Below are 27,834 nucleotides of genomic sequence, written 5' to 3'. Positions count from 1 at the left end.
CGGAATAGTATATGTTAATGGTTTGGAAATCCGTTTCCCCTACATGTTTTAAAAGTAAAAGACAAATGTTTTCCACGATACAACCGTTTTAAGAACCAGCTTTGTTTAACCTTTAGACAAATTCGACTGTATATAAGGAAGTTAATATGTAAGTGTCAACTAATGCATTTTAAGTACAAGAAACAATCATTAAGACATTTAAAAGTGAAGGCTTTTCACGACTGTTAAAATAGTCTAACCGTTCTCGTTTAATGGACCACCACATTAAAGATATTGGCTAACTTCCAATTTACTATAAAATACGTAATATTGATCAATTGTTAGTTTTAAAATTACTTGTTTAATATGAAAGACATTTAAATCTTTTTTTAGAAAAAAACTATTTTGTTTGAAATATACTTCGTGTTTGAATAAAAAGAAAAAGATGGCCGAATCAACTAGTATAAACCAAGCTCAGGATGTAATACGATGCATGCACTGCAATCTTTCGGAAGCGGAGTATAGGTGTGTTCCGTGTGGGGATCGCATGTGCCAGAATTGCAAAAGATCTCACTCTCAAGATGCTTACTTTGCCAGCCATGAAGTTGTTTCGGTTCGTGAAGGTTCGTCCTTGGATCAAAAATGTCAAGATCATCCTTCATTCCGTATTGAAAGTGGATGTAGTGATTGTAAAGTTCCAATTTGTGCAGAGTGTAAAATTAAAGCACACAGAAATCACAAATATGTTAGCAATGATGACCTTTTTGATGATACAAGGAAATTTTTACTAAAAAGCGTAAAGAAAATGAAAGAAAAGGAAAAGAAGGTTGAATCATTTCTTGTTAATACAAAGCAGGACCAACCAAAGATATATGAGGACGTGAGAAAAGCTATGAAAAAACAAGTTGAACTATCTAAAAAAGAGGCCGATGCCCTTCTGCGAGAGAGTATAAAAAAGCTCGACGAAATGGAAAAGACAGATGTCTCTAAAGTGGCAGAGTATCAGAATATGTTAAAAGAGAAATTGAATGAATTGAAAGTAAACATTGAGACTGCGGAAGTAGCATTGGAGAGAAGTACTCCAGTGGATCTTATATTATTCTGCAAGTATGGTTTACAAGTTTCCGATACTAAGATTAAAGACACGTTTAGCTTCACCTATCCGTCATTTAAGGAAGGTGATGTAACACTTATTGCAAAGATATTTGGAACTTTAACCCCCTCGAAAGTTGAATGGAGACCATTTAACAAAGCACGCAAAAGTTCAACGACAACATTAATGCAAAGACCTAAAACAGCACCAGTAAAACAACCCAGTAAGGAAAATCTTGTAGAAAGTTGTTTCTTGCGACAATCGTTTAACGTTGTTACAACTCCAAGGGTACAGCAAGGTTTTAAAGAATTACCTCGCTGTATTGCCGAATTTGACAGTCCATATTCCATGTTATTTCACATATCCTACTGTGGACAAGATCAAGTGTATGTAAGTGGTAATGGTAAGAACATCACACTGCTCAATATTAAAGGAAAGAAACTTAAAACAATCAACACAACCAGGGAAGTGCTAGGTTTTACCGTAGCTTATAATCAGACCATCATTTATTCAGACGGAAACGCTGGTGTCGTAGAAGTTGCAATGGATAAAACAAGAAAAACTATATTCACATATCCTGGAGCGGACCCATGGGACATTTGCTGTTCTAAATCAGGGAATTATCTTGTATGTTTAATTCCGTATTCCAGTATAGATACAACCGAGGACAAATGTGGACTAGTTGTAGAGTTTGATAAAACTGGTACTATAAAAAGAGAGATAAACTGTGATAGACAAAACAATCCAATTTATCGCGAACCAAAATTTGTTTGTGAAAATTCAATTAGAGACGTGTGTGTTTCTGACTGTTTTGTTCGGAAAGTGATAGTTGTTAATGCATTCGGTATTGTTCGTTTTAGGTATGGAGGTCAATTAGATTTGAGGACCTGTTCACCGTTCAGTCCTCGTGGTATTGCTACAGACTGTCGCGGAAATATTCTTGTTGCCGACAAGGACAATAATTTTATCCACCTTTTAAGTCAAGAAGGACATTTTATAACATACATTTTGACAGTAGTTGACGGAATAACGAAACCATGGTCAATTTGTGTCGACCCTGACGACAGAATATGGGTGGCTGAGGAAAATGACACTCCACAAGAAGTTCGAAGGAAAGCTAAAGTCAAAGTGTTTAATGATCTGAGACTGTAATATATAATAAATTAAAAGTTATCTTCCCTATTTGGGAATAAGAAATTATTATGTTGTTCAATTAAGAAACATGCCATTTTAAATTATAAAGACTGTTAAAATATGGTTGCGAAACATGAAAATAGTTATTATATTTCTTCACCTAAAAAGCATATGACAAAGTATACAATTGTAGACTCATGTACTCACAATGGAGTAAGTCCAAGTTCATCGACAGGGAACATGCATTTCGAAGTATCTAAACAGTAAGCGTAGGATATAAAGTAAATCTGTCTAGATGAATCGTGACAACCAATGAATTCGTAGTGTCAACCGGTGGCAACTGAACCACTGTTCAGTGGTAAATATTCTTATATCCTATTTTTTATTTCCTGTATTGATTATATAATTGATTGTAATGATTAATTTTTGTTCTTCGTTAGATGAAAATGCAGAATTTTACATCATTTATATCTGGATTTTATATCAATAAAATATTTAACTTTGACGTATACTTTTATCATAGCACTTCTGAAACAAATTTTGATTGTGAATTCTAATGAAAAACATACACAGAAAAGTTAAACGCCGAAACTACCTAACTCCTAGGGATTTTAACAATGTAAGTACCTAATCAAATGACAAAATCAAAAACTGATACACATCAAACAAATGGATAACAACTGGCATACTTTGGTATTTAGTACCAATACAGAATGACTTTTGTTATTTATCGTGCAATTAAAACTGAAATCGTCATGTATGTAAGATTTTTCTTTCCAATTGAAACCCTTGTTTTAAGAAAATGCAATTGAAATACTTAAATTTGGTCCCATATCGTTGTAATTTGATAACAATATAACCGGATAAAATACCGATCTTTTAAAACATGCATCAATATGTAGGTGCCTCATATCCAGTTATACGATTACAATGAATTTAAATACTTGTTTTTATTATGCAGTATTGGTTTATGAAGTTTATAGCAGGTACATTCTGTCCAAATCTATAACTCTAGTTTACATAGTTGTCATTACTGAAAAATATATTTCTTATGTTGAGGACACAATATTGAATTTTGTTTAAACTGAAATTTAATTATGAAAACTCAATTATCCTACCGTAGTCTTAAATCGTTCATTTTGTCAATTCGTTAGCAAACTATAATAAAAGAATTTAAAATATGTATATATCTTGTGTCGATGTATGGACTCTAAATAAAGGATGGAATTTCAGTTTCAATATATATTGTATTATTCGTTCATATGCAGGCGGTAACCCAGCTGGAATAAAAACCAAAGAAATGGGACTGTTTGTTAGAAAAAGTAATTTAAACAATCAAAATTAGTAAATTTGAATTGTTTACATCTGTTTCTATAGGATATACGTTTATGGGTATTTAAAGATTAATAAAGGATTCATAATTTAGGATTGTATGCATCAGATATACGTGTTTACTTGATTTAAAGAAGGGCGATTTGAGGCATAATTTGTAAACTTTTAACAGTTTAAACTATAGACACCTTTTCATTTAAAAAAAATAATCGATTGTGGCAGGTTTTAATCGAAGTGGATCTTTTTGAACAAAAGCATGAACTCCACAGAAAGATAATGAATTTATCTTTTTAAAAGTATTAAGTTGCATCTCTGCAATATATAATTTTGACGAAAACAAATTCTCACTGTATGAATGGAGGTAGGAAACATTTGCATTCTGCATAGTTTACATGTCATTGAAATAAAGAAACACATATACCAATAGATATAACTATAATTGTCATTTATTAAGATAATTTGCTTGATACTGTGTTTGACATTGAGAGACAAAGCTCATAATCGGATAAATAGAACCATGTGTTATAAAGCAAACATTATTATATTGGAATATTTGAGCTAAAGATGAGAATTTCTGAGTGGGTGCCATTAATCCGGCATTGGCTGCCAAATTTTTGTTCAACGATTCGTATCATATTCACATATTTAGTTTATAACATACAAAAACGTATATTCAACAATAAAAGTTTAAAATAAACAATTCTAAAGGGCATGGACTCGATAATATGTATCATCGTTTTGTCTATATATTAGTCTCGGCGCCATCTTATAACTATCGAGTTCATCTCGAAAACTGTCGAAGGTCATAAAAGTAATATAAACATAATAAAGACAAAAAAAGATAACGAACTCGTGCAACTGGAATTATTTTTAGGTGTGCTTAATTTCCTAATATAGATTAAAAACATATTTAATCATCGTGGTTACATGTATTAATGAGTTGGGTTTTTTTGGTCGAATCAATCAAAGGATTTAACTTTAATGCACTAATGCTGAAATTCTTTTTATTTTAATAATTGAACACACATTATTAATGCGAAGTCCGTCTTTAGCTAGGGTGTTGAATTAAAGTCACATGAGTACTGATACAATGATGTCGAATTATTCACTTGCAAGTGATCGATTCACCATCGATAATTCCTAGCTTCTTTTGACAATATTGAACCATCCTGGCTGCTAAAAGCTAATTATTGATACACTATTTTAATTTCAAAAATGATTGAACAATAATCATATATTAGATTTGTATATATCTCGTAGCTAGTGCCCTTTTAACGTAACCTCCTTACTAACTATTTACTAATGTACTGTGTATAAATACATTTCAAGTATCAGTCATACATTTAAAGATTTAAACCAAGGAAGATGGTGACTCTCATTTATGACTTTTACTCAATAAATAGGTAAAACGAAGTGAATTCACCAATATTCCAGTTCTACAGTGTCCTATACATAGCTGTGCTTTGAAACCCTAGGACCTGGATGAAGCATTTGCAGCTGCTCTCACCAATACTCTTCAGATTATTGCCAGCACTGTCCACATACCTCTTCCTCAACCAGCAACGCACAGGTAAAAATTAAACCAACATAATATAGCTGCATAATGTGATCCAGACTAATGGTCGGCATATACCAGAAAGTAAAAAATGTATAAAACAGGGATGGCGATCACAGGCAATGTCTTTCCCACTGCCCTAATCTTCGTACAGACATTATGCATGTCATACAAGTTGATGTCGCCAACATGACATTATAAATGCTATCAAAAGACGGTACGTCAAAGAAGAGAGCACACTGGTCCATAGCAGTAGATTGAACAGGATGACTCAATTAACTGGGTAAAATATTTGGACTGTTTTGCCAGTCTCAGAGGTCAAGAAGCGCTTTGCGAGTATAACATAACGTATCTAGTTGCAACCACATACATGTATTTGATTATATTGATGAGATCATCAAAGACAATACATGGATAGGTATTGTAGACCGAGAAATTAAAAATGGCCCAATAATGTGATCCCAATACAGAAAAAACACTAGAAGAGACTATATCATTTATTGCTCAGAAAGAGCAGTGCAAAGTCAAAGTAGTGCAGTAGGAGATTCAGCTAGTGCCATGAGTGATACATGTCATAATCGAAAACTACCCCAAGCAGATGGAGATGGGTGTTGGGCGTGTGGCGGTCCTGCTCATTGACAGACGAATGATCACAAGGCCAGGTCTACAAATTGTCAGGCTCGAACATTCACGTGTGCTAAATGCAAAGTTGAAGGTCATTATGGCTAATCATGCAGCAAGTGCACTAACTGCGGAGTACGCGACTGTCATACAAGTTAGAGATTTATAGCTAGCTATATTACCAGGTTTAATACACCATTTTCTAGAAATGGAAATGCCTTTATCTTATACATTTCTAGGAATATGATTGGCTAAAAAGCTTCCGCTTGGAGACGGTGTATATTTGATATTAGGTTAAAAGGGAGGCGGTGCTTATTCCATACACGGTTAGTAGTGGAGCTACGTCCCTTTATATTCCATATTAGGTAAAAAGGGGGCGGGCTTATTTCATACACAATTTGAAGTGGGGTTGCGTTCCTCTATAAGAACGAAACGGTACCGAGAAAAAATCTTTTTCAACAGACGAAGAAATTGATGATTAAGATTGAAATAAATTCATTAAAACCAATTAAGTATTTATTGCTGGCATCTGTTTTTGTAGGATCAATGAAAGTAGTTTCTTAATGCTAACAGTATTGACGATTTGCTCATTTTGATAGGTCACAAGTCTTAATTTCACACTAATGATAGTCGGTAAGATATGGAATTTACAGACCCCATATATATACCGTATTAGGTCACTAGCGTACTATGTAACTAATAGTACATTATAAAATCTAGTTCAAATAATAAATATATCATGTTCTGCAACAATAAAGAAACATAATACTAACAGTATGTAGGACAATATGGTTTTTATTTATGTTTTTAATTATTTTGATATCGTTAAAAAAACAATATTCAAAGTGCTTACTATAGTTTTAAGGGGATAACCTTTTAGTGTATCCAAAGGATAAATAAGTTTATACGGAAATTCCTACATCAACATTACTGCCAAATCAAAGATGCTTTATCACGTTTGTTATTAGAATTCTACGGTATATCCAAACACCAACACAATTGTATTTTCATTAATAGCATATTTAACCTAATTTGAAAATGTCATTGCAGAAACTGGTATTGAGAATAAATGAGCTAAGAACTATACAACCGAGAGGAAATGGCTACAGGAACATTACACAGTCTTAAAAGGAAACTTGAAAATTTGGAACGAACGATTGTCTCTTTCTCTGTTAAATTAGGTAAACAGTTTCCCCTGTAAAACAAAAGAATTCACCTCTAGAAAAAGAACAATAATAGAATATGCTCTTGTACGTTTAACTCGTTATGCCTCATTCATTGTTATGACCAAAATCAATGCTATTCTTTTAAATATATTATGCAGCTGAATAAAAGTAACCTTGTTAATGGCTTTCTTTTGTAAGTGCTCAATCAAAACTCGCTTAATGCAATATTCTTCAACATTACATATACTGAGCGATCAAAATGGTTGAATTATATAAACAGGTCCAATTGTACCTCTTTTACAACGCATTTCGACAAATATTGTCTCATCAGGGATGCTTTAGGCCAAAATATGTGAAAACACATAACTAATAAAAAAAACAATGAAGATTTGAACAATATGCACATTTGCTAAAGTAGCTCCCATTCAGGTGTGTTTATTGTCATCTTTTATTTACATTACTCGGCTTCTTTTATCATTTCAAACGCTGAATAAAATAATAAGTTTTTGTAAAACTATATTTGTGATACAAGCTAAATTAAACACAGCTATTAATGTCTAGGTTTGATATGGATGTTCCATAATGCATAATTCATGACTTCAATATTCTACATTAGGTTTTTTTTTGCACAGTTTATTTGAATAGAAAACTTACCTTTTGCTTTTATATCTGTGACACAAAAGACATTACAAACATAAGTTGTAATATTCTTATCAGTGACATATTCACATCTACACGATTATTATAGTGATATAAACACCTAATATCTCGTACATGCACTCATCATTTATAAAGAACAAAACAAACAATAAAAAAAGACAAAAAAAAACATTTGAATAACAAGGGACTAAAGAATTCTGCGTTGATCATTTGAACAAACCTCAGCAGTTCAAACATATTCAAACTAAAGATGAAAACTAAATTGATATAGCCAGTCTACAACTTTTAGTTACAATAGACACTAAACAGTTTGCATTCACGTTTGAGAAACTTGTTCAGTAATTTTGATGGTGATCTGGACCGTCTTATTATATTAAACCTCATCCTGCATACAGAGGTATTTTTTTGAAGGTTGTCCTCTCAACCTTGTCAAAATGAAACAAGAGAAATATTGTTCTTATAATTAAGAAAATATGCTCTCATCAAATGAACTTCTATTGGTTGGTGATGATGGCCTTAAATTTCAACCTAGTAAACTATAGAAATGTTTTTGTCTCTATCAGAATAACACAAAGATTCACATTATACGTTTTCCACACTTCAGTTCAGACCTGTATAAACTTACAATTTATATTGTATTGTACTTTTGTACTTTTTTTTTTTTTTTATTTTGTTCTTACATGCATTCCTATTCATCAAATATACTTTATCTTTATATTTGTATACGCGGAGAGCACAGCACGTCATTAATGTTGTAATGAATTGTGTCCAATCTTTCATGTTACTGTTGAAAATAAAATATGTTTAAAAGATATTTGAATATTGTTTCTTAATTATCGGTACTCATGATCGTTGATTATGTGGAGATCTTTCGTAAAAGTGCATTGTATCTGCATACAAAAGAGGAGCATTCGGATGCTGTAGATTAGTACACAATACTGCCATATTATACACCAATTGTGTAGCCAATGACAAAATCTGAGGTGGGGAAAAAACTGTTGATGAACTATACTTTTTAGGTGCAGAGTATATCTAGTCATCTTCAAGTGAATAAAATGGCAGCAAAAGTACAACAAAGGCCTACGTGTGTTGTTTTTTAAAGCAAGTCCCTTGTTTATTCAATTAAAACATATATAATTAATTATTTATTGTGTTGTTGTAAAGATATTTGGAGTTTGTGGGCAAACAATGCTTTGACGGATGTAAGGGTAAGTTTAACCTCCCTTCGCATACAGGAAACCCGTATTTTAATGTTGGTAAATATACCCCCAAACGATGCTGTGTCAGGTGACATGGGCTGGAAACCACCATGTGTTAAACAGTGGATAAATATTTTTAGGCACTGGTCCAAATGTACAAAAATGGACAATAATAGAATTAATTATAAAGTTTTTAAATGGTCAGTGATGAAAGGTAGTTGTAAATTTAAAAAAAAATTGGTGCTACAAAGTTATGGAGATGTTGAAATTATTTGATTTTGAAAAATATTGTAAAATAAATGAAAATTGTCTTGATAGTTATAGTATATCTCAGTTAGAAGAGAAAATGTTTGATAAATATTACAGAAACTAGTGTACAAGAATTTTTTCATATAGTACCGGTTGTAAATTGAGAACATATAAACTTTTTAAACATACTTATAACACTGAGCAATATTTGCTACAAAAAATGCCACAGTGCCATCGTAGTGCTTTTTCCATGTTAAGATGTGGTGTAGCCCCATTAAAAATTGAAACTAGTCCATATGATTTTAAATTGTCCCTTGTATGAAGATCTAAGACAAGCTCTTTTTATTGATATATTGTGTCATAATGATAGGTTTTTAAACTTGTCTGATGAAAAAAAAGATTATATATATGTTTGAAAATACCAATATTTGTAATATTGTTGCCAAAACCTGCAATAACATTTAAACAAGGAGAAACAGAGTTTTATGTCTTTAACTACTGTATTTGTAGTATTTTATAAAATGAATAAGTATTATTAGTATTTTAATAGTCTCTCAGTATTCATTTAAGAATGGCACATACATGTATTTAATTGTTTTAACTATGTTTACTGTTTAATTGATTTTATAATTGTATCTTGTTATAATCATGTTGTATGTGGTGAGACTTTAATATAAACTATTGAATCTGAATCATCATGGGACATTAGCTGTTCTAAATCAGGGAATTATCTTGTATGTTTAATTCCGTATTCCAGTATAGATACAACCGAGGACAAATGTGGACTAGTTGTAGAGTTTGATAAAACTGGTACTATAAAAAGAGGGATAAACTTTGATAGACAAAACAATCCAATTTATCGCGAATCAAAATTTGTTTGTGAAAATTCAATTAAAGACGTGTGTATTTCAGACTGTTTTGTTCGGAAAGTGATAGTTGTTAATGCATTCGGTATAGTTCGCTTCAGGTATGGAGGTCAATTAGATTTGAAGACGTGTTCACCGTTCAGTCCTCGTGGTATTGCTACAGACTGTCGAGGAAATATTCCGACAAGGACAACAATTTTATCCACCTTTTAAGTCAAGAAGGACATTTTATAACATACATTTTGACAGTAGTTGACGGAATAACGAAACCATGTTCAATTTGTGTCGACCCTGATAACAGACTATGGGTGGCTGAGGAAATGACACTCCATAAGAAGTTCGAAGGAAAGCAAAAGTCAAAGTGTTTAATGATCTGAGGCTGTAATAGATAATAAATTCAAAGTTATCTTCCCTATGTATATTCTTACTGTATTGATATATAATTGATTGTAATGATTAATTTTTGTTCTTTGTTTTGTGACAATTCAAAATTTGGATTTTATATCAATAAAAAAATTAACTTTGAGGTTTACTTTTATCATAGCACTTCTGAAACAAATCTTTATTATAAATTCTAATGAAAAACATACACAGAAAAGTTAAACTCCTATGATTTCAATACTGTAAGTACCCAATCAAATGACAAAACCAAAAACTAATACACACCATGCAAATGGATAACAACTGCCATACAGAATGACTTTTTGTTATTTATCGTGCAATTAAAACTGAAATCGTCATGTATGTAAGATTTTTCTTTCCAATTGAAACCCTTGTTTGAGACAATTCAATTGAAATACTTAAATTTGGTCCCATATCGTTGTAATTTGATAACAATATAACAGGATAAAATACCGATCTTTTAAAACATGTGTCAAAATGTAGGTGTCCTCGTATCCAGGTATACGATTACAATGAATTTAAATACTTGCTTTTATTATGCAGTAGAGTATATGAAGGCTATAGGAAGGTACATTCTTTCCAAATCTATAACTCTAGTTCACCCCTAGTTTTTGGTGGGGTTCGTGTTGTTTATTCTTTAGTTTTCTATGTTGTGTCATGTGTACTATTGTTTTCTGTTTGTCTTTTTCATTTTTTTAGCCATGGCGTTGTCAGTTTGTTTTAGATTTACGAGTTTGCCTGTCCCTTTGGTATCTTTCGTCCCTCTTTTAGTTTACATAGTTCTCATTACTGAAAAATATATTTGTTATGTTGAGGACACAATATTGAATTTTGTTTATACTGAAATTTATAAAAACTCAATTATGTTTGCAAACTATAATAAAAGAATTTAAAATATGTATATATCTTGTGTCAATGTATGGACTCTAAATAAAGGAGGGAATTTCAGTTTCAATATACATTGTATTATTCGTTCATATTCAGACGGTAACCCTGCTGGTATAAAAAAAATCTTTTTTTTAATTTAATAATTGAACACACATTATTAATGTATAGTCCGTATTTAGCTAGGGTGTTGAAGTCACATGAGTACTGATACAATGATGTCGAATTATTCACTTGCAAGTGATCGATTCACCATTGATGATTCCTGGATTCTTTTATTATCCCATCATTGAACCATCCTGGCTGCTAAAAGCTAATTATTGTTACACTTTTTTAATTTCAATAATGATTGAACAAAAAAAATCATATATTAGATTTGTATATATCTCGTAGCTAGTGCCCTTTTAATGTAATCTCCTTACTAAATTCTAATGTACTGTGTATAAATACATTTCAAGTATTAGTCATACAATTAAAGATATAAACCAAGGAAGATGGTGATCTCATTTATAACTGATACTCAATAAATAGGTAAAACGAAGTGAATTTACCAATATCCCAGTTCTACAGTGCCGTATAAAAAGCTATGATTGGAAACCCTAGGACCTGGATGAAGCATTTGCAGCTGTTCTCACCAATACTCTTCGAATTCATGACAGCACTGTCCACATACCTCTTCCTCAACCAGCAACGTACAGGTAAAAATTAAACCCACATTATATAGCAGCATAATGTGATCTAGACTAATGGCCGGCATTTACCAGAAAGTGAAAAATGTATAAAACAGGGATGGCGATCACAGACAATGTCTTTCCCTTTGCCCTAATTTTCGTACAGACATTATGCATGTCATACAAGTTGATGTCGCCAACAAGACATTATAAATGCTATCAAAAGACGGTACGTCAAAGAAGAGAGTACACTGGTCCATAGCAGTAGATTAAACAGGATAACTCAATTACCTGGGTAAAATATTTGGACATTTTTGCCAGTCTCAGAGGTCAAGAAGCACTTTGCGAGGATCACACAACGTGTCAAGTTGCAACCACATATTTGATTATATTGATGAGATCATCAAAGACAATACATGGATAGGTATTGTAGACCAAGAAATTATAAATGACCTGCTATGTTACCCCAAATCAGAAAGAACTCTAGAACAGACTTATCATGTATAGCTCAGAAAGATCAGTGCAAAGTCACAGTAGTGCAATGGATATTCAGCTAGTGCCATGATTGATACATGTCATTATCCAAAACTACCCTAAGCAGATAGAGCTTGGTGTTGGGCATGTGGCGGTCCTGCTCATTGACAGATGAATGATCACAAGGCCAGGTCTACAAAGTGTCAGGCTCGAACATTCACGTGTGGTAAATGCAAAGTTGAAGGTCATTATGCCTAATCATGCAGCAAGTGCACTACCTGCGGAGTACGCTACTGTCATACAAGTTAGAGATTTATAGCTAGCTATAATACTAGGTTTAATACACCATTTTCTAGAAATGGAAATGCCTTTATCTTATACATTTCTAGGAATATGATTGGTTAAAAAGCTTCCGCTTGGAGACGGTGTATATTTGATATTAGGTTAAAAGGGAGGCGGGGCTTATTCCATACACGGTTAGTAGTGGAGCTACGTCCCTTTATATTCCATATTAGGTAAAAAGGGAGGCGGGCTTATTTCATACACAGTTTGTAGTGGTGCTGCGTTCCTTTATAAAAACGAAACGGTACCGAGAAAAAATCTTTTTCAACAGACGAAGAAATTGATGATTAAGATTGAAATAAATTCATTAAAACCTATTAAGTTGTTATTGCTGGCATCTGTTTTTGTAAGATCAATGAAAGTAGTTTCTTAATGCTAACAGTATTGACGATTTGCTCATTTTGATAGGTCACTAGTCTTAATTTCACACTAATGATAGTCGGTAAGATATGGAATTTACTGACCCCATATATATACCGTATTACGCCACTAGCGTACTATGTAACTAATAGTACATTATAAAATCTAGTTCAAATAATAAATATATCATGTTCTCCAACAATAAAGAAACATGATACTGACAGTATGTAGGACAATATGGTTTTTATTTATGTTTTTAATTATTTTGATATCGTAAAAAAAACAATATTCAAAGTGCTTACTATGGTTTTAAGGGGATAACCTTTTAGTGTATCCAAAGGATAAATGAGTTAATATGGAAATTCCTACATCAACATTACTGCCAAATCAAAGATGTTTTATAACGTTTGTTATTAGAATTCTACGGTATATCCAAACACCAACACAATTGTATTTTCATTAATAGCATATTTAACATAATTTGAAAATGTCACTGCAGAAACTGGTATTGAGAATAAATGAGCTAAGAACTATACAACCGAGAGGAAATGTCTACAGGAACATTACAGTCTAAAAAGGAAACTTGAAAATTTGGAACGAACGATTGACTCTTTCTCTGTTAAATTAGGTAAACAGTTTCCCGTGTAAAACAAAAGAATTCACCTCTAGAAAAAGAACAATAATAGAATATGCTCTTGTACGTTTAACTCGTTATGCCTCATTCATTGTTATGACCAAAATCAATGCTATTCTTTTAAATATATTATGCAGCTGAATAAAAGTAACCTTGTTAATGGCTTTCTTTTGTAAGTGCTCAATCAAAACTCGCTTAATGCAATATTCTTCAACATTACATATACTGAGCGATCAAAATGGTTGAATTATATAACCAGGTCCAATTGTACCTCTTTTACTACGCATTTCAACAAATATTGTCTCATCAGGGATGCTTTAGGCCAAAATATGTGAAAACACATAACTAATAAAAAAAACAATGAAGATTTGAACAATATGCACATTTGCTATAGTAGCTCCCATTCAGGTGTGTTTATTGTCATCTTATATGTACATAACACGGCTTCTTTTATCATTTCAAACGCTGAATAAAATAATAAGTTTTTGTAAAACTATATTTGTGATACAAGCTAAATTAAACACAGCTATTTATGTCTAGGTTTAAGATGGATGTTCCATAATGCATAATTCATGACTTCAATATTCTACATTAGGTTTTTTTCGCACAGTATATTTGAATATAAAACTTACCTTTTGCTTTTATATCTGTGACACAAAAGACATTACAAACATAAGTTGTAATATTCTTATCAGTGACATATTCACATCTACACGATTATTATAGTGATATAAACACCTAATATCTCGTACATGCACTCATCATTTATAAAGAACAAAACAAACAATAAAAAAGACAAAAAAACATTTGAATAACAAGGGACTAAAGAATTCTGCGTTGATCATTTGAACAAACTTCAGCAATTTAAAGATATTCAAACTAAAGATGAAAACTAAATTGATATAGCCAGTCAATGACTCCAATGCTATGAAATTTTTACAAACTTTGGAAGACCACAACCTGACACAGCACATATCCACAGCGACTCACATTCGTGGACACACACTCGATCTTTTTATCACAAGGTCGGAGTCAAATTTACTGAGAACCAAAGCCTCGGTACATGAACCGAATTTATTTGATGCACGGGGTAACCCTTTTGTGATCATCATGCTATTCAAGCCGTATTGGCTGGTGATAAACCAAAGAAAATAAGTAAAACTTTCACTTTCCGTAAATGGAAAACCGTTGATCAAGTTGAGCTGTCAAATGATATTGTTCTTGATATCCCTGATACAAATCCATCTGTTGATGAACTAGCGAATCAGTATGACTCGGAGCTTCGGGATGTTGTAGAAAAACATGCGCCTTTCGTAACAAAATCTGTGCTTCTTCGTCCGAACACGCAATGGTATTCGGATGAACTCCGTGAGTCTAAACGTAACAGACGGAGAGCTGAGCGAAAATGGCGAGAAACTGGTTTAGAGATACACCGACAAATCTTCAAAGAAAGATGTTCAAATACTGGCAAACTTTTACATCAAACTAAACAAGATTTTTTCTCCAAGAAAATCGAGGATTGCTCAGGTGATCACAAACAACTTTTTAAATTGTCAAACTCATTGATGGGTAAGCAGCATGATATTGTTCTACCAACCTCAACATCGAACACAGAACTGTCTAATAAGTTCGCACATTTTTTTAACAATAAGGTCACCACAATCAGAAACGTATTAAGTCAGCAACATTCCTTTAATAGAGAGTTATCTTTGGCTGAAGACACTCCGTTTAATGGTGAGCCTTTGGTTTGTTTCAAACGCACAACTAACGATGAAGATTTTAAAATCATCAGCAAGTCACCGAACAAGTCATGCGAGCTAGACCCTCTGCCGACGCATATTTTGAAACAAAATATGGATGCTGTGGTTCCATTTATCGGTAAAATCATTAACACTTGGACAATCAGTAGTGCCTTCAACATTTAAAGAGGCGCTAGTAAGACCTTTGTTAAAAAAACCTGGACTTGATAAGGAATTGTTTCGGAATTATAGACCAGTCTCTAATCTTCCTTTCATCTCAAAATTGTCGGAAAAAGTAGTGGATAAACGTCTTGATCAGCATCTTGACAACTACAGGCTTCGTGATCCTTAACAATCAGCGTATAGGCCACATCATTCAACTGAGACAGCCCTGCTTCGTGTTAACCATATCGTGGAATCACTAGATGGACAATTATCAATGGTGTTGGTATTACTTGATCTTTCAGCAGCATTCGATGTGATCGATCATTCAATATTATTTCAACGGCTCGAACATTCGTATGGGATAACTGGAAAAGCATTAAATTTGATTCGTTCTTATCTTACTAACAGGAACCAGTGAGTCGTTATAGGGTCGGATAGATCAAACGCCAGTCATCTGCCATTCGGAGTTCCGCAAGGTTCAGTTCTCGGACCAATACTGTATTGTCTTTTTTCGAGACCAATTGGAAATATATGCCGTCGTCATGGTTTCAAATTTCACTGCTATGCAGATGACACACAGGTCTACATGACAATCAAACCGCTCGATGACTGGAACAACTACATTAAAAGACTTGAATTGTGTTTGGAAGAAATTGGCATTTGGATGTCAAACAATCTGTTGAAACTAAACCAGGATAAAACGGAACTGATCGTCTTTTCATCGAAACATCAGTCGAAGAACATGCCTGTTTTAAAACTTAAAGTAGGTGAAAATGTCATCAATAGTGTCACATCGGTACGTAATCTTGGTGTTTATTTTGACAGCTGTCTTACCATGGAAAACAAGTTGCGTCTATCGTAAAATCGTGTAATTATCATCTGTGCAACATTGGACGAATCCGACATTTCATCTCTACGGATGCTTGTAAAACTCTGGTTAATTCCCTTGTAACTTCCAGACTTGACTACGCAAATAGTCTACTCTTCGGCGTTAACAAGCGTCAAATTGAAAGGTTACAGAGAGTTCAGAACACTGGAGCCCGTCTTGTTACGAAAACTAGGAAAAGAGAACACATTACACCTATTCTCGCTGGACTGCACTGGCTCCCTGTTGAATTCCGGCCAAAGTTCAAAATCCTTGACTATACGTACACGGCACTGCAAGGGACTGCCCCGGACTATATACAGGAACTATTACATCTCCAAACAACAACTAGGGCACTACGACCAGAGGGCAGCCTTAGATTCGAACTGCCACATGTCCGAACAAAAACGTACGGTGAGAGACAATTTAATCGTGCTGCCGCTACCCTATGGAACAATCTACCTGTACAAATTCGTCACTCTAAATCTGTTCAGTCATTTAAAAAACAATTGAAGACATATTTTTACAGACTTGCGTTTAATAAGCTGTTATCTTAATTCTTATTCTTTTTATTTGAAAATGTGCTGTGATTTTTGTTTTTTGTTTTCTTCGTACAATTTTTATTCTAGCAAAAGTGTTCATGACCATTTCAATTATTTATTATAATCTTTCTGCTAAATTTTTAATATATTTTCGCTTTCTATGTTTTTTTTTTTGTTTTTTTTTGTTTTTTTTTTGTTCGGAGGTCTTTTAATATCAATATTAACTTATCATTGAACTTTTACTATTACATATATACCATGTGTATACGTTTTTAGTTCTTTTAAACATAACATTTTTTATTCCATTTTGTTTTGTGGTTAACTTATTATATTTTTATCATGTATATATATGTAAAGCGCCTTAGAGTGATTTTATTGTTATATATGGCTCTATAGAAATTTTTACTATTATTATATTATTATTATTCTACAACTTTTAGTTACAATAGACACTAAACAGTTTGCATTCACGTTTGAGAAACTTGTTCAGTAATTTTGATGATGATCTGGACCGTCTTATTATATTAAATCTCATCCTGCATACAGAGGTAGTCTTCTGTTGAAGGTTGTCCTCTTAACCTTGTCAAAATGAAACAAGAGAAACATTGTTCTTATAATTAAGAAAATATGCTCTCATCAAATGAACTTCTATTGGTTGGTGATGATGGCCTTAAATTTCAACCTAGTAAACTATAGAAATGTTTTTGTCTCTATCAGAGTAACACAAAGATTCACATCATACGTTTTCCACACTTCAGTTCAGACCTGTATAAACTTACAATTTATATTGTATTGTACTTTTGTACTTTTGTTTATATTTTATATTTTTTATTCTTACATGCATTCCTATTCGTCAAATATAATTTATGTTTTTATTTGTATACGCGGAGAGCATAGCACGTCATTGGTGTTGTAATGAATTGTGTTCATTCTTTCATGTTACTGTTGCAAATAAAATATGTTTAAAAGATATTTGAATATCGTTTCTTAATTATTGGTACTCATGAACGTTGATTTTTTTTAGATCTTTAGTAAAAGTGCAAAGTATCTGCATAGAAAAGAGGAACATCCGGGTGCTACAGATAAGTACACAATACTGCCATATTATACACGGTCACCAATTGTGTAGCCAATGACAAAATATGAGGTGGAAAAGAAACATGTTGATGAACTTCAATTTTTAGATGCAGAGTATTTCTAGTGATCTTCAAGTGAATAAAATGGTAGCAAAAGCACAACAAAGGCCTACGTGTGATTTTTTTTAAAACAAGTCCCTTGTTTATTCAATTAAAACATATATAATCAAATATGTATTTTGTTGGTGTAAAGATACTTGCAGTATGTGGGCAAAAAAATGCGTTGACGGATGTAAGGGAAAGTTTCACCTCCTTTCGTATACAGGAATACCGCAATTTAATCCAGCACACGTGTCAATGCTCATACATGCAGACTTCTTAAACGTTCAGGTATTTCACATCCAATTTTTTAGCTCACCTGGCCCAAAGGGCCAAGTGAGCTTTTCCCATCACTTGGCGTCCGGCGTCCGGCGTCCGGCGTCGGCGTCCGGCGTCTGGATTATAGAGGAAGAAGCATAATTTGATTATACGCGCTTCATACAATCATGGAAGTATTATATTGACACTATTATACATGTACTTCTATGATACAATTAATGCGCACACTTTTACCGCCCTACAAAATAACAAAAAGAAGCATTAAATTCTAATAATAACATTTTAATGTCAAAAAACAAGAAATTGCAAGTATATAAATTCAGTCTAGTCTTTTCCTTATATGGTAAGTTGTAAAGGGAGGCATATGTTTGCATGAACATTGTATTTTATTGAGAAACCACATCTAATTTTTTAAATGTTTCTCGTATATTATCGTTTTCCTCAAAAGTACGGAATAAATAAATCCGATTCTTATCAAACATATATTTATTTTCTGTGTCCTTTGGTCTCTTGTGAATAGTTATCTCATTGGAAATCGTACCACATCTTCTTTTTCATATGTAATGTAAATATCGTCAATAAATTAATTGGTGCCAGTCTGTTGCATCTGTCCATCCATAACACAGATGATATCTGAACGATAATTAAATTCTGTTTTTGCCTGAAGCATTTTAAACTTCAGACTTAACTTTACAGATCCAGCAATACAGGTCCGACAGAAAAATATTTTCAACAAATGGAGAAGGTAATATTTACTATATTATTATTATTAAGATGTTTTGTGTAATATATCTTTCTTTCTTTTGTGTTTTTTGTTTTGACTTATTTTTGTTGAGGGTTAAGGAGTACTAATTGTGAAAGATATAAGTAACTATATATATATTACGTTTGAACGTATTTTTCAATTTAGACTTATATATATATATTCACAAAGGTTTTATTGGATCGCGAAAAAAAAAAATATTACACCAAATTGAATATTTGATGTCCATTTTCCACACATCCAAACACCTCTTACTCATGCAATATAAAGTACATATACTCATGAAATTAATATTTTTTTCTTAGGTATCCAGACATTTTCGCCAGTGTTTGGTATTATGGACTTGTATGTTATTGACATCTGAGTGTCACGGTTATAATTTAGAGGACGTTCTAGAAGAAATTGACTCCAGATCAGATTATCAGCTGAGAGGTAAAAAAAAAAGTACTATCATGCTAAGATACAAAACAATATACTTTTTTCGCCAATTGTTTTTTTTTTCTTTAATATATTTTTTTTAAGGTATCATTTTCTGCAATATTCGATATTGATTTGTGCTGATTTACTACAACAGATCTATATCATACATAAAAACCCTAAATAAATGTAGCAATAGAATAATTTATGCAGTAAATGGAATAATTGTTGTTAAAACATCAAATTAATGGTGAGTAAAGTGTCGTTTAAAACATGAATAAATAATTTATCGATTTTAAATAAATGTTATTCACCGCATCCATCCATGTTCCGGGATCCATGTATGCTTTTTTTGACAATATTGGGAAAATTAAAGCCACGTACTACCTTCAATGAACATTTTAAAACTGCAAAGTATTATTACAGTAGCAGGTAGAAACGCAGCTTAACTTGGAAAAGTATCGAAAGTTTACGAGAGGAAAACTCAGCCGTAGAGGTTATGTTTATGTCATGAGCTTCAAGCTTTTAATATTATTATTTTGTATAAATGTAGTGTTATGTTTTAAATGTGCTAACGAATGACTTTAGTTTCTCACTCATAATCACTGGAGTTTGCAAAAATATGCACTCAAACCAGTGCTACGGATACCGTCTGAAACTTGCAGTGAGGTGATATCTAGTTTTGTTTCGTTTTGAATGCATCAAAGGAAGAACAGCGATAATAGCGCTTGTCCTTTTTTTAATACTGCGAAAACAAATCGGCTATTTGGTAAGTGTTATTACCATCATTCGGGACTATTACGCACACCGTCGTTTACCCATTACAACTCACAATTTATCAACAAGAACTTAATATGTTTATTGTTTTGTTGTATAACCTTAAACCTCAAATATATCATATTGCTCTTGTAGAATAATTTGCCATGATTCAAACCGTTTATTTCAGAGTTCTTGAAAAGTGGAGGTCCCAAGGTTTTGATCTCCAAAACTTCCAAAGGACCACCACAATTTTGGTATTTTGCAATAGAAATGATAGTGAGAACCAGCAGATATATTCAAAGGACCACCAGGAAAAAAAATATTTCGAGAACTCTGTTAGGCCCTTCTTCCAGCTATACTTTGTTTGTTTTTGTATCCCCACTTTTTCCCAGTAAGAAACTATCGCAATGAAAAAAATATTTTAATTTCACATATGTTTGATTATGTAATTCTGTAAAAGGGCATTGTGATTGCTACAAACTGTGATGACAAATAAAGATAATTATTGTTTCGAACATGTACATATTTTCCCTCCAGTCTTTGTAAAATTTTAATTACTGTATTAACTGATTACAGGAAATGGACCTACATTCACCAGATGGGGTCGTTCTGAGTGTCCCCCTGTCAGCGAAAAGGTTTATAATGGTAGGTTTAACATCTATACAGATTTTTCTTCTAGTCATTTTGAAAGCCTATACTACTTCATGTAACATACTGAAATATTGACATTTGATTTCCTAGTACTTTTTTTATCGCTATGTAAAGACATAGAACTGATATATTCAATTTGTCATGCAGTCTTTAGTCATTCCTAAGTAATTTTCAAGAATTAAGGCTTGGAATGTTTGTTCTGTCTTAAAGTCATATGAAACCTCAAATTAAAAAAAAATGATGTATAGGCTTTTTTTATTACTAAATGGATAGTCATAATTATAAAACTTATGTACATGATATACTTTTTTCTAAAGAAAATTCTTTAATTTGTCAACATTAAGGAGAATTTTACCTTTTTTTGTTATTGCTTGCTTCCATGAAGCAATTCGCCGACATATTTTCCGTATGCAAGGTACCTTAGGGTGACCCTCCTCGTTAAAATCCGGTGGTAGCAATACGCCATGGATCTGTCATTGAAATAAACTATTATCTGATTGCACATGTTATACATTCACGTGCTAAATATACATGCTTCTTTGTTGATTGTTTACTATAGGGTGATAATCGATTATCGGTAAACTACGGCTTCAAAACACGACAATAAAGTAGCTGTCATATTTTCACATCATAACAGTCACAGAGTGAAAAAATGACGATTGTGTATAAGTATGCTTGCGTATAAAATGATAAAATCATGCACAGAAGACTAAGTTTATGATAAATACATGCATTGGTTTAAGAATTGGATAAACATTATTTTTCAAAAGTCACTCGTTTTATATGACTTTAATTTTGATTTTAAACCAAATAGCGAATGATGGTCATTATTACACCAGGTCCACGTCAAAAATATATATCTTACTACTAGTGTGAAATTCTTCTTGTTCTTTCATATATAACAAAGTTACGACTAAAATGAACACCATTGTTGAAGGCCGCACTTACGGTAACCTTACAACATTTATTTGTATGCAATCAAAATTAAAATATAAGGGCAAATCTAAATCATGATGATTGTTCATCACACGATAAAATGTAAAACTATATGCGTCTAAAAAAAAGTGTGACAGGAGGATACACTTTCTAATTTTGCAAAAATGTTGCAGTTTTTGCCAAATATTTCAAAAAGGTAAATTCAATTGTCCCTGATTTTGTTGGCGTGGGCCGTTTTCTAAATATTCTTCAACCTGTACAAAGAATTGCCACATTATAGATTCATACAAATTCTTTGAGGTTTCAAAAACAGTTTGCGTCTCGAACATTCTACCAAATTATAAATACCAAAAGATGCTTAAAGCAGACATGTTGATAGAATTTTCAAAATCATTGATTATGATTCACAATTAAATGGAAGGAAATTCTGAACAAAAACGATATTTATTGAGGAAGTAAGCCTATATACATTTAGGGAGATGGGGTTGTATAAGATCACGGGTCTAGTTTCCTTTTCCCAATTTTGAAATGACTTGTATATTTCGTATTCAGTAACTCTCGTAGATATACTCAAGATTTCCTTTATAAAAAATGTTTACACAAAAGCATACTATATAATACTTTTTTGATTCACTTGAAATGAAATGATATTTATATTGTACATAACAGGTTACATGTCTGGACCTAAACATAATTTCGGTGGCTCTGGATCCAATTACCTCTGTCTACCAACCAACCCACAGTGGGGAGACTACTCTGCTGCATTCGACAACAAAAGAGCTGTCATAGTAGGTGTGGAGATGAAAACCAGTTCAGGGAAACCTTATCCTTCGTACTTACAAGATCATGATTCCGCTTGTGTCGTCTGCCAGACCATAAACAGTAATTCAATTTTAATGGTTCCAGCACGACTAACGTGTCCGCTAGGATGGACGAGTCAGTACAATGGCTATCTCATGTCAGAAATGATCACACCGAACAGACGGAGAACTGAATATATCTGTTACGATGGTTCGCCTGTCCAAATCCAAGGCTCAGGTGATAGAGAAAACCAGGCTATGATTACACCTGTGGAAGTACAGTGCGGTTCTCTTGATTGTTCTAAGTATGTCAGTGGTCGAGAACTAACATGTGTAGTGTGTTCTAGGTAAAAAGGACTTTTTGTTTGGCATTAAAAAAAACAATCAAATGTTAGCTGTCTGATAATCATAGGTCCCGCCTTTGTATAATGTTATAGTAATCATAAATGTGTGAGGTTATTCGTTATGCTTACTCTTTAACCTATGAGAATAAGTCAATGCTTAAATACGTTGAAGTGGACCTTTTTAAAAATATGTTTGGTTTTATATACACTAACTACATTTTCAATCATAAATATGGCAACCATTTTAAACATACATTTTTTTCTGTATATGCTTTCACGTTAGAGTTTATGTTTTTAGAATCTTTCTGGCGTAACCGTTTGCAACCGTAGAATCAGATAACTTAATTTGCGATAGAGTTAGTACATAAAAAAGAAGATGTGGTATGATTGCGTATGAGACAACTATCCACAAAAGACTAAAATGACACAGACATTAACAACTATAGGCCACCGTACGGCCTTCAACAATGAGCAAAGCCTTTACCGCTTAGTCAGCTATAAAAGGCCCTGATAAGACAATGTAAAACTATTCAAACGAGAAAACTAACGGCCTTCTTTAAGTAAAAAAATGAACGAAAAACAAATATGTAACACATAAACAAACAACAACCACTGAATTTACAGGCTCCTGACTTGGGACAGGCACATACGTAAATAATGTGGCTTGGTTAAACATGTTAGCGGGATACCAACCCTACCCTAACCCTGGACAGTGGTATAACAGTACAACATAAGAACGAACTATAAAAAATCAGTTGAAAAAGGCTTAACTCATCAGATGGACGTGGCCGAATACTTATACATCCCGACACAAAAAAAATACAATGAAAAGATCTGAGAGTACTCGCAGTTATCTGACAGCTAGTTCAAAGCCACTAACAACCAATAAAAAAAATCCTGCATCTAGGACTAAACTATCAATCCGTACACATCCAACATCCAATGGATTTAGTGTAAAGACGTCATAAACAGCCAGAGAAAAAAATGACTTTGTGCAATGCCAAGTTACAGGTATCGACAGATTGTAGATCCATGAATATGTATATGTATGTAACATACTAGTAATATTTAGTTAGCTTTTAATTTACTGATAACAAAATCAATATTTATAACCAATTAAAACAATATTCAATTATCTTATTACAGTGTTGAATAGGTAACCTTTTACAATAAGTTTATTTAAAGGAGCAACCAGTTTACATGGATCATTTCTAAATTTCCGGGCACGGTTAACAACATTTCCGTAAAAATGAGGATGTGCTATCCCGTTTGAAATAAGTTTTCTACAGGTACAATCAAACTTCAATACCAAATCTTTGTACCTATGGAAAAATTTAGTAAAGGTTTTAAGTAATTTATGGTAACGTTATCCCTGGTTTAATAATTTACCAGTAATACATAGGTTGCGTTCGTTAAAATCAAAAACATCACAACAGACACGGACATAGCGAACAAGTTGTGAAATATAACCACCGTAAGATGGTGCCAAAGGAACATCACCATCTAAAAATTGAAAATTAACAATATGGAACGAATAGAATTGTTTTCGTGAAAAAAAGGTTAAAAAAGTTCAACCAATACTATGGAACGCCATGACTGTCTCCTGATGTTGATTGTTTAATATGTTCGGTGCTTTATGCATTATGTTCAGTAGTTTGTATATTATGTTCAGTAGATATCCTTTTATGTTCAGTAGTTATTACATTATGTTCAGTAGTTTTTACATTATATTCGGTGCTTTGGTTATTATGTTCAGTAGTTTCATTATTATATGCAGTGGTATTTAAATTATGTTCGGTACTTCTGATGTTATATTCCGTACATTTTTCATTATGTTCAGTACTTTCGACATTATGTTCAGTAGATTCAATATTATTTGCAGTACATTATGTAATACCTTCAGTAGTCCCGGTTTCTTTATGTTCAGTAGATTATTCATTATGTTCAGTAAAAGCATTTGTATTATATTCGGTTCGTTCAACTTTATGTTCAGTGGTTTTATCATTATGATGATGTAGTAAAAGTCTGGAAGTCAATAACGGAAATTGTCGGAAAAAACCGAACGCGAATATTTTTACGAACGTTTTATTCATGAACACCTTTACGTGATTGAATGAAAATGGAAGAAATGGAAGCAGTTTTAAATCGGCGTGGTTTACGTTCCCAAGTTGGCATTTTTCACCAGGAAAAAATTACTCCGAACTTAATTTGTTAGTTGTCGCTACAAGATTTCGCGTATTTAGGTATGAATGATGGGAGAAAAATAATGGAATAAAGAATAGCTTGTGTTCATTTCAGCAGCAATATTTTGACTAAGAATTATAACAAGTTTTTCATTCCCAAAGAAGCACTGGAACCCTGCTTGAAATCGATTTAACTGTTATAGAAATTAGTGAGATGTTAAGTGTATTAGAGAGTACAATTTATAGAAATATGAAAATGTATAATTTGAGTAAACTTGAATTTTCTAATAATTCTGACGAGGATTTAGATGCTGTTGTTCAGGTAGTGAAATTTCCTTGCTGTGGTGTGAGTCTTCTAACGCAGATATTAGCTCAACAAAACATTAAGATTTGTACCGTACGTTCCAAAACCCCAGTCCTAAATTGAATATTTTTAAACACTAGTATGTTTCTGATCCATTTCCCGGCTTGACGATGTGGATATGATAATTAACGAAATTTACAATAGATCTGAAAACCACAATATCTGATCTGATCAACATTGATTTAGCCGAAATTGTTGACATTATTTAAAATATATTAAAATCAAATAAAGATCTGGTGTATACAGATATTACAAGCCATAGTATGCTTAAAATATGTTCTGAAAGAAGCAAGATCGCTTCATTAATCAAAAACTGATTGACTTATGTGGTTGTTGGACTATCAATGCATTTGAATGGGGACACCCCTTTTTAAAATGGCTGGATCCGCCCCTGCTCCTTTTTTGATAATTCCAGGTCAGAATTTTCGCTGCTTTGGATAAGTTGTGATCTACAATTTCACATGACCTGAATAATTTCAGGTAAGGGGGTACAATTTTAAGCCCCCCCCCCCGCCCCCCCGCGTATTTTGATAGTGAAGTTAACCCCCGGGTAGACCTCTGTTTGCCATCTGTGTGTGGGTCATACTACAACATAATTAAGATGCGGAAAGTTCGTATCAGGTTGTTTCTCAAAATGCATAGATTTCGGAACCTTTTACATCATATTTGAATGTTTATTATACCAAATGGTCAATATTAATTATTCATGTGATTTGTTCTGGGATGTTTGCAAAATTTCAATGGAAACAAATTCTAGGCATGAAGAAAGACCATTAAAATTTGTTTCACATTTGTTTTTTCTCTCTTTTAATTACCTAATAGTATATTAACCTTTCAAATGTAGAATTCATAAGATCAAAAATTTCCATGTGGATCAAACTCCCTCCCCCCATTTTATGTGCTCTCAATTTCCAACCCTCGTATTAAACTTTTCCAATCTAATTAAAATTTTAAAAAAATGCCTTTTCACCAATCTATGCATGTACCGGATCGGTAACTTTATTTATTTAATCAGAAAATCTCTACAATGCCATTATAAACATGTTATGGCTAGGAGCCCCCCTAATTAACTATGGCCTTATTAGTAATAAAATAAATAAATGAAAAACAAATATGTAACACACCATACAACCAATGAATTACAGGCTCCTGACTTGAGACAGACACATTATTATATATACAGAATATACGACGCGGTTAGACATGTTAGCGCGGGGATCTCAACCCGCCCGTCAAAAATATCCGCGTTCGTTTTTTCCGACAATTTCCGTTATTGCCTCTCCGACTTTTACTACATCATCATAATGATAAAACCACTAAACATAAAGTTGAACGAACCGAGTATAATACAAATGTTTTTACTGAACATAATGAATAATCTACTGAACATAAAGAAACCGGGACTACTGAAGGTATAACATAATGTACTGCAAATAATATTGAATCTACTGAACATAATGTCGAAAGTACTGAACATAATGAAAAATGTACGGAATATAACATCAGAAGTACCGAACATAATTTAAATACCACTGCATATAATAATGAAACTACTGAACATAATAACCAAAGCACCGAATATAATGTAAAAACTACTGAACATAATGTAATAACTACTGAACATAAAAGGATATCTACTGAACATAATATACATACTACTGAACATAATGCATAAAGCACCGAACATATTAAACAATCAACATCAGAAGACAGTCATGGCGTTCCATACAATACTTTTCAAATTTTAATATATTGTAAATTTTTACAAAAGAAGTTCCGTTCGGTATTAGTGAATCGTAGATTTTCACGTTTGTTGCTTCGCAAAACGACCATTAAATGGAAATTGGCAACCTATGTCGGTTCCGTGTAAATTGAGAGCTGGATTAAATTCTGGTTAAATTTATATTTGCTGTTTCTCATGACAAAATCGGGGTTGAATGTTGCAATTTAATTTTCTGTTCGGAGGTTTTTGTCCGTGATTGATATTATTTCTGTCAGTATCTAAATGAGGCAATTGAATACAATTTGGCACTAGCAGCACAGGGATATCAAAGAAGATTAAAAAAATATAATTATGAAATCACATTTTGGTATACACACGCTACATGGTAACTGGGACAAAATACAACAGTGGCTCACCCGTTATTTCGCTTTTGCAAACCTAGCTCTGAAAGCGACATTTGGCCGCTTGGTGGTAAAGTCGTTTTCGTAAGACCAAGAAATTGTATAT

General features: G+C 32.8%; 2 protein-coding genes across 2 annotated transcripts; both read left to right on the top strand.

Moving 5' to 3' along the window:
• Window positions 1-432: 432 nt before the first annotated feature.
• On the top strand, window positions 433-2,250 carry LOC134712287 (tripartite motif-containing protein 2-like). Its single transcript, XM_063573688.1, has one exon. It carries the CDS (start codon window positions 473-475, stop codon window positions 2,222-2,224), a length of 1,752 nt encoding a protein of 583 aa, XP_063429758.1. The 5' UTR covers window positions 433-472; the 3' UTR covers window positions 2,225-2,250.
• A 16,743-nt stretch (window positions 2,251-18,993) lies between these two features.
• On the top strand, window positions 18,994-23,119 carry LOC134709684 (short-chain collagen C4-like). Its single transcript, XM_063569832.1, has 4 exons — window positions 18,994-19,132; window positions 19,456-19,582; window positions 20,903-20,971; window positions 22,583-23,119. The coding sequence occupies exons 1-4, from the start codon at window positions 19,124-19,126 to the stop codon at window positions 23,062-23,064; spliced, it is 687 nt and encodes a 228-aa protein (XP_063425902.1). The 5' UTR covers window positions 18,994-19,123; the 3' UTR covers window positions 23,065-23,119.
• The last annotated feature ends 4,715 nt before the right edge of the window (window positions 23,120-27,834 follow it).

This window comes from Mytilus trossulus, chromosome 3 (genome assembly GCF_036588685.1).
Source record: "Mytilus trossulus isolate FHL-02 chromosome 3, PNRI_Mtr1.1.1.hap1, whole genome shotgun sequence".
In the NCBI taxonomy this organism is placed as follows: Eukaryota; Metazoa; Mollusca; class Bivalvia; order Mytilida; family Mytilidae; genus Mytilus; species Mytilus trossulus.
The sequence above is the reverse complement of the archived record's forward strand: the minus strand, read 5'-3'. Positions and strand labels throughout refer to the sequence as shown.